Genomic DNA, 16,542 nt, shown 5'->3' on the forward strand with positions numbered 1-16,542 from the left:
CCTGACTTCAAAAATATATAGATATGTAATGTTTACTTTACAAACGCGATCAGAATTGAAAGAAAATAGTATGATGTTCGCACGCTTCACGGAGACGAGCGTGACACGTGTCGGTCTTCGGGTTTGGTTAGCCGAGGCTATCTGAGGGTAGTCTCTCCGATGACTGTTTTTACATTTAGTCAAGTTATGACTAAATGTTTTAACATAGAGGGGGGAATCGAGACGAGGGTCGTGGTGTATGTGTGTGTGTGTGTATGTGTGTGTGTGTGTGTGTGTGCGCGCGTGCGTGCGTGTAGAGCGATTCAGACCAAACTACTGGACCGATCTTTATGAAATTTGACATGAGAGATAGGGTGGCTCAAAAAAACGCTTTTTTTGAAATGTTACCCTCCCCTGGTTTTATTTTGTGCGTATTGGTGTATATATCACCCTGATTTTCTTTCAGAATTTTTCGACCTATTTTGAGGGGTGCCATTTCACGATTTTCTTTAAAAAAGCTGAAAAATCACGTTTTTTGGGCTAAAATAAACTTTTGTTTTTAAATGTTACCCTCCCCTGGTTTTATTTTGTGCGTACTGGTGTATATATCACCCTGATTTTCTTTCAGAATTTTGCGACCTATTTTGAGGGGTGCCATTTCACGTTTTTCTTTAAAACAAATCTGAAAATCACGATTTTTTGACTTAGTGCACAAAATATACTCATAAAGGTGATCAGATTTTATTGAAATTGAGGATTTAAGTACGTTACAATGCAAACAATCACATATTATTACAGTCCTGGTTATAATACAAAACCGATATTCATTCTACGATCTATCTGCTAATCACTATTCTTGTTACTGTATTATCTCGAGTAAGCCGAAGTAGGATTTACGGTGGACAAATTGTTCCTTGAAAGTCGGCTAATGCGCGATGTTTTACAGTCATAATACAAAACCGATGTTCATTCTACATTCTATCTCCATTTAGACAATGTCATTCAAGTCTGCCTTGCGGAGGTGAGAGAGGCGGCAGCGGTGGTCGGTTCCGACTAGTATGACATCATCAATATGGCCTGGATCGCGTGTCATGTTGGCATATTCCTGGACATCCTTGACCGCCCTCTCTGCGCTGTCATTGACGACCTTCATATCTCGGGTCAGGTCCCTCAGCTCCTGGTAGGCGGGGGACAGAGGCCAGGTCGCAGGCTCAGTGAGGAGCCACGCTGTGTCAAGGCGGAAGAGTTTGAAGAGAAGCCATGACCTCTCTGTCACAAAGACGGCGAGGCTTGGGCGGGTGTCAGTCAGTAGGCGAATCACTGGCTGGAAGTTTGGCTTTCCCGGGGCAAAGTAGCGTGGTGCAGGCAGTGCCACCAGAATATCATACACTGCAAGAATTTCCAGACACTTGGTACATAGTTCTTGTCCAGTTCCTCGCTTCACAATGGGTGCTCCAAGAAACGTGGGTGGACAGTCTCCAGGGCCACTCAAAACCACAGCATTGCAGTCATCATGCATGCCCAGAGCATTATCTTGCCGTCCCAGTGGAGTACAGGGTACTTTGGCTTGGTCTTCTTGGCCCGAATCGGGAGCTCACAGAGAGTATCTACTTCTATCTCGGTGGAGATGTCCCCCGTGGATACCGTATGCGACGCCCAGGTGCCATGCATTCTGCACGCTTCATGGCGAGCTCCATCTACCTTCTCAAGATGCAGCTGTTGAGTAACATCTGGCCGATGAAAGTCCTCGAGCAGCCTGTGGTGGAGAAGATGGCCCAGATTGTGGTGCTACTATACGGGCCATACTACCTGAAGTCCCGCCTCTCCACATCCGCCCCTCGCCACGACCTGGAATTCTACTATTCACTCCTGGCATACATCTCGGTCGAGCCCGCTGCAGCAAGGAAGGGGCTTGATAGTGTCCGGCGGCACATGTGGTATCTCGTGCCCGAGCAGGTCATCCTGTGTCTCTTTGATGACATGGTGTCAGACAAGGAGAAGAAGGAAGTTGCTGATGGTCTGGTGGCACTGCCTGCACCACGCTACTTTGCCCCGGGAAAGCCAAACTTCCAGCCAGTGATTCGCCTACTGACTGACACCCGCCCAAGCCTCGCCGTCTTTGTGACAGAGAGGTCATGGCTTCTCTTCAAACTCTTCCGCCTTGACACAGCGTGGCTCCTCACTGAGCCTGCGACCTGGCCTCTGTCCCCCGCCTACCAGGAGCTGAGGGACCTGACCCGAGATATGAAGGTCGTCAATGACAGCGCAGAGAGGGCGGTCAAGGATGTCCAGGAATATGCCAACATGACACGCGATCCAGGCCATATTGATGATGTCATACTAGTCGGAACCGACCACCGCTGCCGCCTCTCTCACCTCCGCAAGGCAGACTTGAATGACATTGTCTAAATGGAGATAGAATGTAGAATGAACATCGGTTTTGTATTATGACTGTAAAACATCGCGCATAAGCCGACTTTCAAGGAACAATTTGTCCACCGTAAATCCTACTTCGGCTTACTCGAGATAATACTGTAACAAGAATAGTGATTAGCAGATAGATCGTAGAATGAATATCGGTTTTGTATTATAACCAGGACTGTAATAATATGTGATTGTTTGCATTGTAACGTACTTAAATCCTCAATTTCAATAAAATCTGATCACCTTTATGAGTATATTTTGTGCACTAAGTCAAAAAAGCGTGATTTTCAGATTTTTTTTTAAAGAAAAACGTGAAATGGCACCCCTCAAAATAGGTCGCAAAATTCTGAAAGAAAATCAGGGTGATATATACACCAGTACGCACAAAATAAAACCAGGGGAGGGTAACATTTAAAAAAAAAAAGTTTATTTTAGCCCAAAAAACGTGATTTTTCAGATTTTTTAAAGAAAATCGTGAAATGGCACCCCTCAAAATAGGTCGAAAAATTCTGAAAGAAAATCAGGGTGATATATACACCAATACGCACAAAATAAAACCAGGGGAGGGTAACATTTCAAAAAAAGCGGTTTTTTGAGCCACCCTAATGAGAGTTTCTGGGTATGATATCCCCGAACGTTTTTTTCATTTTTTTGATAAATGTCTTTGATGACGTCATATCCGGCTTTTCGTGAAAGTTGAGGCGGCACTGTCACGCCCTCATTTTTCAACCAAATTGGTTGAAATTTTGGTCAAGTAATGTTCGACGAAGCCCGGACTTCGGTATTGCATTTCAGCTTGGTGGCTTAAAAAATAATCAATGACTTTGGTCATTAAAAATCTGAAAATTGTAAAAAAAAATATTATTTTATAAAACGATCCAAATTTACGTTCATCTTATTCTCCATCATTTGCTTTCTTTCTTTATTTGGTGTTTAACGTCGTTTTCAACCACGAAGGTTATATCGCGACGATCCATCATTTGCTGATTCCAAAAACATATAAATATGTTATATTTAGATTAAAAACAAGCTCTGAAAATTAAATATATAAAAATTATTATCAAAATTAAATTGTCGAAATCAATTTAAAAACACTTTCATCTTATTCCTTGTCGGTTCCTGATTCCAAAAACATATAGATATGATATCTTTGGATTAAAAACACGCTCAGAAAGTTAAAACGAAGAGAGGTACAGAAAAGCGTGCTATCCTTCTCAGCGCAACTACTACCCCGTTCTTCTTGTCAATTTCACTGCCTTTGCCGTGAGCGGTGGACTGACGATGCTACGAGTATACGGTCTTGCTGCGTTGCATTGCGTTCAGTTGCATTCTGTGAGTTCGACAGCTACTTGACTAAATGTTGTATTTTCGCCTTACGCGACTTGTTTGGAGTTGGTATGCCTGTCTGTCTGTGTGCACGCGTGCGTGTGTCTGTCTGCATACATGTATGTATGCGTGCGTGCGTATGTATGTCAGTCTGTCTGCCTGTATGTAGATCTGTCTGCCCGTCTGCCTGTCTGCCTATATCTGTGTCTCTGTCTCTCTGTCTCCCTGCCTGACTGTGTGTGTGTGTCTGCACAGAGCCGTGGAGCACGAACTGCGGGCCGATGTGGGAGAACGACCCCAACAGTTTCAGCTGCTACATGTTCAACACGGAGCGACTGTCATGGCTCGATGCACGTACAGCCTGTCAGGCCAACCACGGTGACCTCGTCGGCATCAGCTCTCTCGCTGAGCAGTTCTACATCAATGGTGAGTGTGTGTGACGCATTGTTAGGTTGATATTGAACAGTTCTACATCAATGGTGAGTGTGTATGACACATTGTTAGATTGATACTGAACAGATCTACATCAATGGTGAGTGTGTGTGACACGTTGTTAGATTGATACTGAACAGTTCTACATCAATGATGATTGTGTGTGACACGTTGTTACATTGATACTGAACAGTTCTACATCAATGATGAGTGTGTGTGACACGTTGTTAGATTGATACTGTACAGTTCTACATCAATGATGATTGTGTGTGACACGTTGTTACATTGATACTGAACAGTTCTACATCAATGGTGAGTGTGTGTGACACGTTGTTAGATTGATACTGAACAGTTCTACATCAATGATGATTGTGTGTGACACGTTGTTACATTGATACTGAACAGTTCTACATCAATGATGAGTGTGTGTGACACGTTGTTAGATTGATACTGAACAGTTCTAACTGTGTCCGTCTGTCTGTCTGTCTGTGTGTGTGTGTGTGTGTGTGTGTGTGTCTGTCTGTCTGTTTGTCTGTCTGTCTGTCTGTCTGTTTGTCTGTCTGTCTGTCTGTCTGTCTGTCTGTGCGTTCCTAGGTCAGTCTTTTTTGTTGCGTGTCTTTCTTTTATTGTTGCGTGTCTTTCTTTTTCACTATTGTCTGTTTCTCAGCACAACTATATATATATATACGACTAGTGTCTGTGTGCCTGTGTGTCTGTTCGCAATGCACGGCCAAAGTTCTCGGTCGATCTTTTTCAAATTTGGAGACCGTATTCAGCTACACCCCGGACACAACCTCATCGATGAGATATTTCAACACGTGCTCTCAGCGCACAGCGCTGAACCGATTTTGGTTTTTCTGTAGATCCACTATATCCATTCCCAGTAACTCTTCCTTATCTTCTCCAGTGTTTTGTTTTGCGCGTTTATCTCCCTTCCTTCGTGTGGCGTCAATCCATATTCCCGTTACTACGTTACTATTTTTAGAAGGGCACTGCACGTTACTATTTTTAGATCTCCCTTCCTTCGTGTGGCGTCAATCCATATTCCCGTTACTACGTTACTATTTTAAGAAGGTCACTGCACGTTACTATTTTTAGATCTCCCTTCCTTCGTGCGCCGGCGAAGCCGGCGTGTCCCAGGCGCAGCCGGGTATTCGGCTGTACTTCTTCCCGGCGAAGCCGGTACCCGGCGAAGCGGGTAATCATCTAGTATATATATATGTCAGTCTGGATGCTTTCCCGCCTGATATGTTCTTTTTGTCTGTATGCACGTGTGTACGTTCAGCACTGTGTCTGTGTCTGCACAGGACGCCTGGCCCGACTCAACTCCAACTACTTCTGGGTGGGAGCCAACGACCGGCAGTCGGAGACCGGCTGGCGCTGGGCAGACAACTCTCCCTTCGGCTTCCTCAACTGGAGGCCTGGTAACTAGCCCAGTACCCTTTCCGTTGAATTTCATAAGAATCACAAGAACTGTTCTTCTTGTGAACCAGGATCAGCCTGTCGTTTTGAGCATTTATTTTAGCCTGTTAAGTGATTTGTCCAGTCATGAATAAATGCTGGTTCTTGTGTATTGCTGTGTACGTAAGAGTTATAATAGTTAGAGTGCTCTGGAGAATGCGGAACATAATGAGCTTGCCGCGATCATCCTTTTTGGAAATAAAAGTCGCTGGTTCATTCCAATGCTTTTTGCATTCTCAGGTGCCAGGAGACTGGCTCCGCGTAACTCTCACTAACTAAAGGACTCATGTCCTATGCATTTGGAGCACCCTTTGTTTCTCAAACCTCTTAAGCTAACTAAATGACTCATGTCTTATGCATTTGGAGCACCCTTTGTTTCTCAAACCTGTTAAGCGTGTAGGTGTAACTATCAATCTGCAACTCATTGACTAGGCAGAGTAATTAGAAGAGTTGATCAAATTTGTCACGTCGGTGGCCTATTTCGGAAACACTACAAACCGGGACTCTGTGGGTTCTGGAGGAGGGGGCATAATTTAAGCTCAGATTTTTTAGGGCCCTGGCCTTGAAACCTGTTTCGCTATCGCCTCGTCAAATCTTTCACGTCAAAGCCAAAAGACGTCACACTAGAAAGTAAAGCGTGACGTGCCAATTCCAATCGTCTTTCCAAAGGAAACAGCAAGCACAAACATGTTTCGAGAATGACGTTTATTTCTATTCGGTGACTTTGTCATCATGAGCAGTGGAAAATAAGGTCCCTGCCAGTTTAGTTTGACACGACCTCATTTACATGATATGTGACCCTCCACCACGGAATGAGTCGCATGTCACCTCGCGCGGTTCTGCGCTAGGCTTAATATAAGTCCGGGGAGTGTCTGGTAACAGTGTGAGGGCCACCTTAGTCACAGGCTTATAACTCAAACAGTTTCTGCTCTTTTCTAAAACGGTTTTCACCTCTGGATAGAGCATAAAAAACTCTTAGGAAAATGTAAAAATATGAAAATCATGCAAAGGTGTCATGCGACTCATTTCGTGGTGGAGGGTCACATATACCCACATGTGAGTGTATGGTTTAAATATGACAGGGATGGTCTCTCTCACAAATGTAGGATAAATTGTGATATCCTGAAGGTGAGCCTAACAACCAAGGCAACTCGGACTGTGTGGGTATCTCCAAGGCCAACGGACAATGGAGCGACTTCAAGTGCACTGACCGCTACGGGTACATCTGCGAGAAAATGGGTAACTTTTCTGTTTCTTTAAAGATATAAAAAAAAAAGATACGTTTGTGAATGAATAAGTAAATTAAACTGCCCGTTCGTTAGATCCTTTTCTCCCTTTTGCCTCCCTTTGTTTTACTCTCTCTGACGTTTAGTTTGATTGAGTTTCATGTAATTGTATTGGTGTCTGTCTATTGATCAGAATGTATTGTGCTCTCTCTCTCTCTCTCTCTCTCTCTCTCTCTCTCTCTCTCTCTCTCTCTCTCTCTCTCTCTCTCTCTCTCTCTCTCTCTCTCTCTCTCTCTCTCTCTCTCGTATTTGTTACACCCCCGGTATAGGGGTGTGTATAGGATTCGGTCGATGTGTTTGTTTGTTTGTGTGTGTGTTTGTGTTCGCATATAGATCTCAAGAATGAACGGACCGATCGTCACCAAACTTGGTGAACAGGTTCTATACATTCCTGAGACGGTCCTTACAAAAATTGGGACCAGTCAAACACACGGTTAGGGAGTTATTGGTGGATTAAGATTCTAAAAGGACTTATAGAGGGACATATTAATGGTCAAAGGGAAATAACCTTCTCAGTTGGTGGCAGTGAGAATGGTAAGGACGGGGGTGTTTTTCCTACCTCGGAGTTATGAGTTATATTTCTCTTGGGTTTTCTTTGCTTTCTTCCCTTCGTATTTATTACTTTCAAGCAATCGATCATTTAATTGTCTTTGTCGCTGGTCGAAATGTAGCATAAGTGAAAATCAATAAATAGATGTTTAGTAAAGAGAAAAGAAGTGTCGTGAATGATTAAAATGTATGACGTGACAATGTTGTGCATGTGACTGAACCACGATTCTTTTCAGGGAAGGTAACCCCCAAGCCCACTCCAGCCGTTACTTCCCCTGCCCACGTTCCAGGTAAGTTTAATTTTCTTGGCCTAATAACATGACTGCAGTGCATAGCGTCTTATGTGTCTTAAAAAAAGGGTTACATGTTGCCTTCAAGCTTTTTAAATTGATGTCTTTGTTTTGAAGACGAGAATGATTGATCACAAACGGGTGTCAGACTTTGCTCTGGATTTGTTTCGTCACTTTCGCAAGCTTCACAGGGGACTTTGTTTTGTTTTGTTTCTTTGTTTTTTTGGTGTTTTTTTCTTTCTTTCTTTCTGTGTTTTTAACAGACTACAGATAACCACACACACACACACACACACACACACACACACACACACACACACACACACACACACACACACACACACACACACACACTCACCCTCACACACACACACACAAACACACAAACATACACACACAGATCACCAATTCTTTTATTTTACATGTATCTGTTTGTCTGTCTATCCTCCTGTCGTCGTGTCTGTTTATCTTTCTCTCTCTCTCTCTCTCTCTCTCTCTCTCTCTCTCTCTCTCTCTCTCTCTCTCTCCTTCTCTCTCACTCTCTCTCTCGCGCGCTCTCTCTCTCCCTCTCTCTTTCTCTCACTTTCTCTCTCTCATTCTCTCTCATTCTCTCTCTCTCTTTCTCTCTCTCTCATTCTCTCTCTCTCATTCTACTTAATATTAATGAGTTAGCACTTGAGATAATTGAGAATGGAAGACATGGTGCCACATTTACCGATGATTATTTGGAATTGTTTATTATTTTGCTTGCTGATGATTTATTGTTGTTATCAGAGACTGTTGTGGGTCTACAGACTCAGTTAAATAATTTACGCAGGGCAGTGTCCTCTCTTCATTTAAAGGTAAACATGAGTAAAAGTAACATTATTGTGTTTAGGAAAGGTGGATATTTGAGTGCAAGGGAAAGATGGACATATGGAGTTAATATTTTACGTGTTGTAAACGTGTATAAGTATTTAGGAATATTGTTTTCAACTCGACTCAGTTTCACTGCTGCTGTAGCGATCTCTCAAGCCGGGCCAAAAATGTTCTGATGTGTATTATACAAAGATTATCTGTGCTTAATAATAATAGTTTGAATGTTTTTTTGAAGTTGTTTGATTCCCAAGTACAACCAATAGTACAGTATGGTGCTGAGATATGGGGACTGGATAAGGCTGCTCTGCAGTGTGAAAAAGTCCATTTATTTGCATTGAAGAAGTTCTTAGGAGTTCGTATGCGAACACCTAATGACCTGGTATATGGCGAGACAAACAGATATCCGATATATTTGAATTCTATTTTAAGATGCGTTAGCTACTGGATGAAATTGTTAAAGATGGAGGCGCACAGACTTCCTCGTAAATCATATGATATGTTGTATAAAATGGATGAGAGTGGTAAAAAGAACTGGGCCTCAAGTGTCCGTTGTAAATTGTATGAGTACGGTTTTGGTTTTGTGTGGTTGAATCAGGGCGTTGTTAATGAAAAAGAGTTTTTGCGTGTTTTTAGGGAAAGGTTGGTCGATTGCAGATGGCAAGAGTGGGATTATCATATACAAAATAGTGATAGATTTGCTGTTTATCGGACATTTTGTACTGTACATGACATTAAACACTACCTTTTGTTGAATGTGGATAGACATCTAAAGTTTATTATGACTAGGTTTCGATTCGGTATTTCAGAAATAAATGTGCATGCTAACCGATATAAACAGCATAATGCCGATCAGTTGATGTGTCCCCTTTGTAAAGTAAAGCAAGAAGATGAAGTCCATTTTGTTTTGTGTTGTCCATACTTAAACAGGTTAAGAGAAACATTGATCCCATTTAAATATTATAAAAACCCAAGCACTTTTAGACTTAGAAATGTATCCCTGTATTTGTATAAAGCCTTTAAATTAAGAGATGTTGTAACCTCTTAGTTAAATACCGTGTAATGTATGTTTTAATCTGTAGTGTTGTGCGATTATTATGTTGTACCTTTTTGCACCTGATGAGTTAAATTATTTGCAACGTTAACACTCCTTCATAAGGAGCTAGGCCTATTGAATACATTATCTGCGTCTGCGTCTGCGTCTCTGCATAGTATGCATTTGATTTTATGAATAACCACATATTATGTATGCTCTTCATGCCTCATCTTCATCATCATCATCATCTTCATCATCATCATCATCGTCATCATCATCATCATCGTCATCTTTATTATCACGTGCTGAAGTTTTCCGATCTCCTTTTGTTGGTTAACTTTTTAACTTTTAATTTTCTAATTATATAATTGTGTGTCTATGCATCCCAAGGACAGATTGTAAGAAAAGGCGTAGCCTTAAATCTTAATCCTTGTTAAATAATGTTCAATTCAATTCTCTCTCCCTCTCCTCTCTCCTCTCTCTCTCCCTCTCTCTCTCTCTCTCTCTCTCTCTCTCTCTCTCTCTTTCTCTCTCTCTCTCTCATCATTATCATCATCATGTCTGCTTACAGGCGGCAAGACGTGGGGGTGCGGACGGGGGTGGCGGGGGTTCAGCGGTCAGTGTTACCAGTTCTCCGGCCTCAACAATGTCAAATGGCAGCAGGCTCGCGTCATCTGTGGTCAGCGTGCTGCCTCCCTCGTCTCAGTCCACACAGACGCCGAGAACAAGTTCGTCTTCAGTCTCTTCCCTAAGGGTCAGCATCTCGGACATCTCACACCTCTTTTGTCTAAAAAAAAATAATGTGAATGACTATTCACTGATCTTGGCTGTCAGTATATATATTATGGAGTATATAGACTATATTATGTCTTCTAAGACTTGTGTCTTTTGGAAATGAAATTGAGGTTAGTTAACATTCGCTGCTAAATCAGAGGGAAAATTGACTGATCTTGGCTGATGTGGTCGATAAAATTGTTTGAGACGTCACATATTTTTAATCGATAATTAAGTAATTATAAAAAGTATTTAAAAAAATATTTTTTTAATAAATAAATCGGCTTCTATGGGTCTATAACTGACGTGTTATTTGCAGGTTTCAACGCCTACGCGTGGATCGGACTGAACGACTTGCTGCAAGAGGGAAGTTTCTCTTGGAGTGACACCAGTGCTGTCACCTACACACACTGGAACAATCACGAGCCCAACAACATAAACAACGAGGACTGTGTAGCTATTTCCAATGTAAGCACGTGCACATCCACACACAGATACAGACCCAGATATACAGACACGGATATATATAATATACAGGCAGGCAGACAGACACACACACACACACACACACACATACACACACACTCACACATACACTCACACATACACATACACATACACATATACACAAACACACACACACACACACAGACACACACACACACACACACACACTACATGCACACCCATGCAGACACATACATAAACACACACACACATTAATCCACCAACAATTTTCGAACATTACCGTGTTTAGGAGAAAGACCGCGTGTAATGTTAGGAATTGCTTGAAGGCTTAACATAAAGTTCCGAATGGTTTCTGAGCTACAGCCACTCTTTTAAGGTTCTGGGTCGTACACGACCCAAGAAACTACGTTCAAGGTTTAGACTAAGAACATGATTCTCTTGTTCGTCTCGACCCCAGGTGATTTTTTTTTTATTGTTTGTTTTTAATTTTGTTTGCTTGCACAGCACGGAGGGTGGAACGACAACAAATGCACAGCGACGGGTATCAAAGCGTTCATCTGTAAGAAAGCCATGAGTCTGCAGAACACTGCCGACATCGCCATACGCAAGGGATGCACAGCGGTGAGTGCACGTGAAATCGTCGTTTCACCCTGAAACAGTGACCGACTACACGGGTTGAAGAAGGATGCTTGTAATATACGATGAATCTCTTATGTACGATCAAAATCGTACATTTCTATGAACTTGCAGAACACTGCAGAAATCGCTATCAACCATTTTCGGAAGTGTTCGTCAGTACTTCGGTGTAGGCAGTCGGCGACACATCGAACATTATCAAATTACCAAAACCCTTGCCGTCATTTCGGCCACAATAGACGAAGTTCGAAAATAACTCAGTTAAGTTTTTTTTATGGGCTGCAAAGGGTTGGTTATCCTTGGGGAAAAACGTGGGCGAACAAACCCGCGTGCCATCGTACGCCAATCACTAGCGAGCGGCGTGTTTCCACACGTTGTCATGCAGCGAGCACGCCAATCGATAATAATTGGCAAATGTTGTCACGCTGGTTCGTCCAAGAAAAGGCAACTTTTCCACAACCCATGAAAACGTGACAGAATTATTTCTAAACATCTATTGTTATGTTTTTCGCGTTGGATAAAATTGCCGAAAAGTTTATGTCCATTTCGGGAAAATTCCCGAAGACGATGAATCCCAGCACAACCCCTGCAATGTTTCCATCCAGGTCTCCCGAAACTGTGCGTCCCTGCGTCCTATACGCACTGGAAGCCGAAAACATGTAGTAGACTGAATTCCTGACGGTGGTCCTGTGACGCACTAAAAGTGATGAGAGCGTATTCCGGGACGCACTCACCTCACCTCACCTACGCCTGTGACCCCGTCTGGGGTATAGGCCGCCAATCAGCTCCCTCCATGCATCTCTGTTTTGGGTCCGGGACGCACTAGATTTGCGTTATCATGCGTAACGCCGATACTGACGTAATCGTCTGCTAGTTTCCCTAACTAATATAAAATAACGTACACTTGGCTTTATTTTAAAGACGAGCAAATGTAGGATCTCAACCGACGCAAACGTACGAGGTAAATCTAAGCAATATGACACATAACACTTTTGTGAAGGTCTCACTGAAGTGCCAACAATCCTCCCGGTTCTGGGACCCCCTAAAATTCCGCTGAGGAGCATTAGGCCTAAAAAAAAAATAGGTGTGGTTACGGTAACCCGACCTACCCTATTTTTAGGGGCCGACCCTATAACTTTGTATTACATTTGTCAACAAAAAAACCACAAAAAACAAGAAAACGAGTACAGAAAACGCAATGACAGCGAAAGCGCCCGAGATTTCCCTGTCGAGTAGGTTTAATTTGTACACATTAGAAAAAAAAGTTTTAAAAAAAAGTGATTGCCTACCTTCCTACCCTATTTTTTGGGGGCTATGTTACCGTAACCACACCTATTTCTTTTTTTGGCCTTATATAAAATCATGACTTGGGGTCCCGGAACCGTGTCGGTAGAGCGTTTGTGTGGATCCCTGCCATGTGTATGCTTGATGTGGTGTCTGTTCAGGGAGGGCTCGGTTTCCGCGCCCAGTGTTACCTGTACATCGCCTCACCGACCAAGACCTGGACCGACGCTCAGAACGACTGCAAGCGTCGCCATGGTAACCTGGCCACCATCAACGACAGGTAGGACCTTTGAACATATTGTGACCTGTACGTTGATGCAAAAAGGAATGTCTTGTAACGGTCCATTAAATAACATTTCCGGGTTTTTTCCATTTTGTCAAAGTCAGGGGCGGATTGGGGGGGGGGGGTTCCGGACCCCCCCCCCCCCCCGGCTGTCAAAAAAAATTAATGCTAACTTAAAAAGTATTAATGAGTGGCTGCTGACACCAGTTGATCATGTTTAAAATCAAGGATAAGCCATAAATTGTTCATAAAATAGCTAAGACTCTTCAGCTTCTAGGGGGTAAAGACCCCCTAACGGTGCCTTGCCCATGTACCCCACAAGGGGTCTACCCCTGGACCCCAGGTTGTAACCCCCCCCCCCCCCCCTTCCTCTGGCTTAACTGCTCCGCCCCTGAAAGTATGTCAATATTTGTTGTTTTTTCTCATTGGCTGTCATTTATCTTTCTCGGTGTAACAGAACACGCCGTCTCAAACCTTTAATTCTCCTTAACTAAAGGAAAATTCTGAGATTTCAAGTTTTTGATATAACTGCGTAAAACCAAACACCTTGACAGAGTCGCTGTCAGTCGAAACTTCTGTTTGGCGTGATTCTTTTTTCATTTCTTGTGCTCCACAAGCCTTTTCAAAGTATGCGCGTTCGGGACCTTGTTTAAGCGATTCCATAGCCTCCCTAAATAAGACATATCTGTGTATGGTGTACAGAAGGAACATTCGGGCCTTCTTTGTGTGGTGTACGCCAGGAACATCCCGACATTCGTGTGTGCGGAGCGTGTGTACCTTACTGCACCTGCTATCACTGTGTCTTTGTGTGGTGTACGCCAGGAACATGCAGGCCAAAGTGTCGATCAAGCTGGTGTAATGTCATGTTTCTCTTAATTTAACACGTTGTCTTGTGTATGGTGTACACCAGGAACAAGCAGGCCATCGTACCAATGGAGCAGGTGTACTGTAATGTTTCTGTTCATTTAACACATTATTCTTGCGAGATGTACGCCAGGAACATCCAGACATTCTTGTGTGCGGAGCTAGTGTACTGTACGTACTGCCCCTGCTAACATTGTGTCTTTGTGTACTGTACTGCTCCTGCTAACATTGTGTCTTTGTGTACTGTACTGCTCCTGCTAACATTGTGTCTTTGTGTACTGTACTGCTCCTGCTAACATTGTGTCTCTGTGTCCTGTACTGCTCCTGCTAACATTGTGTCTTTGTGTACTGTACTGCTCCTGCTAACATTGTGTCTTTGTGTACTGTACTGCCCCTATTAACACTGTGTCTTTGTGTGGCGTACATCAGGAACATCCAGGCCTTCGTGTCAGCGGAGCTGGTGTACCGCGGGGGTCAGGGCTACTGGATCGGGCTGAAGAACCCAGGCGCACACAACAAGACCTACACGTGGGCCACCAACTATGACGTCGACTTCACCTCGTGGTCAGAGAAACACACAGGTCAGTGGAAAAACAAGATCCGAAACAGGTAAGGTTCTAAAATCAAGAATATAAAAAAGCTAGTTAATAGAGAGTTCAATTAATCATAGGCAAAAGGAAAAATTTACTAATACGTCGACCCAGTGATGGCCGCGGACATACAAATTAATAATGAGATATATGTATATATCAATAGACAAAATTACTTGGCGTAATAGTCCAAAGTAGACGACACAATGACATGAAAATTGTAAAAACGTAGTCAGTTGCCTATATATCTTAACACCGTCGAACCTGTACATGACGACCGCGAAAGAGACAAGCCTAAAATTGTCCTTATAGATAATTATGTGGTCATTATGGAAAGGTGAAGTCTACAGTCTTTGGCTGGCCGAGAGCCGGTCGCCAGGGCATTCGACTTTATTCAAACTAATTTGTCTATTGGGTCTCCATCCAGAGTGCATACTCATTTCGTTCGCGTGAGAATGAGTATTTCTCAGCGTAGATTTAGAGCGCTATGGGTCTAAAGTCTATCAACGAGAAAAAGAAAAAGAAAATAACGTGGGATTTCTTTGTCGTGTACAGTGTTAGGTTAAATTTGTCTCGTGCAAGAAATAATATGGTAATTTAGAATTTACTGACCGCTGACCTTCGCAGTTGCTCTTCCCTATCTCGGTTCAAATCAAAACTAAAAACACACCTTTTCCGCAAACATTTACCGTGAAATACATTTTCAAGCCTGGTCCGTTCCTGATGGTCACTTTTGTCCCATGTACTGTACATAGTTTTTCACGTACGTGTTTTGCGCGCGCGTGAGTGCGTATGTTTGTGATAATGTATTATTGTGCAATTTGCTTTATGTAGTGCGTGTGTGTGCCCATGCGTGTGTTTGTGATAATGTGTTATAGAGCAATGTGTTATTCATTGATATGTGTGTGATTGCACGTTAAATAATGTTTTGTTGTCGTAGGATTTTGATTGTACAGCGCTTTGAGCAGGGTTAAACCCTGGATACATGCGCTATAGAAATATTATGCATTATTATTATTATTAATAATAAATTGGAGTTCGTCCGGCGGTATAAATTAATTCATGGTTTATCTGATTTCAGGCAACGAGCAAGGTACTTGTGTTGCTATGACAACGGGCCGACCAGTGGGACTGTGGACCAACTACAAGTGTAACACTCACATGTCCTACATCTGTGAACTCCCGCGTACCGGCTTCACCACCCCTCCCCCCACTCCCCCCACCACCACCTCTAGACTGCCCTGTCCTCGACATTGGAGGGGCTACAGAAACATCTGCATCATGGTATCTGGGTTTTATTCTTTGTGTGTGTGTGTGTGTGTGTGTGTGTGTGTGTGTGTGTGTGTGTGTGTGTGTGTGTGTGTGTGTGTGTGTGTGTGTGTGTGTGTGTGTGTGAATGTCTGAGTGGTTGGTTCAAATAGTGTTTTATTCAATAATCGATTGTTAAAATCTGCGCCTCCTCTCTCTCTCTCTCTCTCTCTCTCTCTCTCTCTCTCTCTCTCTCTCTCTCTCTCTCTCTCTCTCTCTCTCTCTCTCTCTCTCTCTTTCTCTCTCTCTCTCTCTCTCTCTCTCTCTCTAATTCACATTCACTCACAATTCTTTCTCATTACATTTAGTCAAGTTATGACTAAATGTTTTAACATCGAGGGGGGAATCGAGACGAGGGTCGTGGTGTATGTGTGTGTGTATGTGTGTGTGTGTGTGTGTGTGCGTGTGTGTGTGTGTGTGCGTGCGTGTAGAGCGATTCAGACCAAACTACTGGACCGATCTTTATGAAATTTGACATGAAAGTTCCTGGGTATGATATCCCCATACGTTTTTTTTCATTTTTTTGATAAATGTCTTTGATGACATCATATCCGGCTTTTCGTGAAAGTTGAGGCGGCACTGTCACGCCCTCATTTTTCAACCAAATTGGTTGAAATTTTGGTCAAGTATTGTTCGACAAAGCCCGGACTTCGGTATTGCATTTCAGCGTGGTGGCTTAAAAATTAATTAATGACTT

The 16,542-nt window shown here is 42.9% G+C and overlaps 1 protein-coding gene across 1 annotated transcript in view; it reads left to right on the top strand.

The window, feature by feature from the left end:
• Window positions 1-16,542, top strand: part of LOC138946594 (macrophage mannose receptor 1-like) — a 56,778-nt gene that overhangs the window by 29,856 nt on the left and 10,380 nt on the right. Inside the window, exons 16-25 of the mRNA XM_070318039.1 lie at window positions 3,985-4,155; window positions 5,469-5,585; window positions 6,751-6,861; window positions 7,694-7,747; window positions 10,210-10,392; window positions 10,732-10,880; window positions 11,385-11,501; window positions 12,962-13,080; window positions 14,377-14,528; window positions 15,619-15,821. Of these exons, the coding sequence (XP_070174140.1) occupies window positions 3,985-4,155; window positions 5,469-5,585; window positions 6,751-6,861; window positions 7,694-7,747; window positions 10,210-10,392; window positions 10,732-10,880; window positions 11,385-11,501; window positions 12,962-13,080; window positions 14,377-14,528; window positions 15,619-15,821 (1,376 nt within the window). The remainder of the gene's footprint in view (window positions 1-3,984; window positions 4,156-5,468; window positions 5,586-6,750; window positions 6,862-7,693; window positions 7,748-10,209; window positions 10,393-10,731; window positions 10,881-11,384; window positions 11,502-12,961; window positions 13,081-14,376; window positions 14,529-15,618; window positions 15,822-16,542) is intronic.

The sequence above is a fragment of the Littorina saxatilis genome, linkage group LG14 (genome assembly GCF_037325665.1).
Source record: "Littorina saxatilis isolate snail1 linkage group LG14, US_GU_Lsax_2.0, whole genome shotgun sequence".
NCBI classification, from domain to species: domain Eukaryota; kingdom Metazoa; phylum Mollusca; class Gastropoda; order Littorinimorpha; family Littorinidae; genus Littorina; species Littorina saxatilis.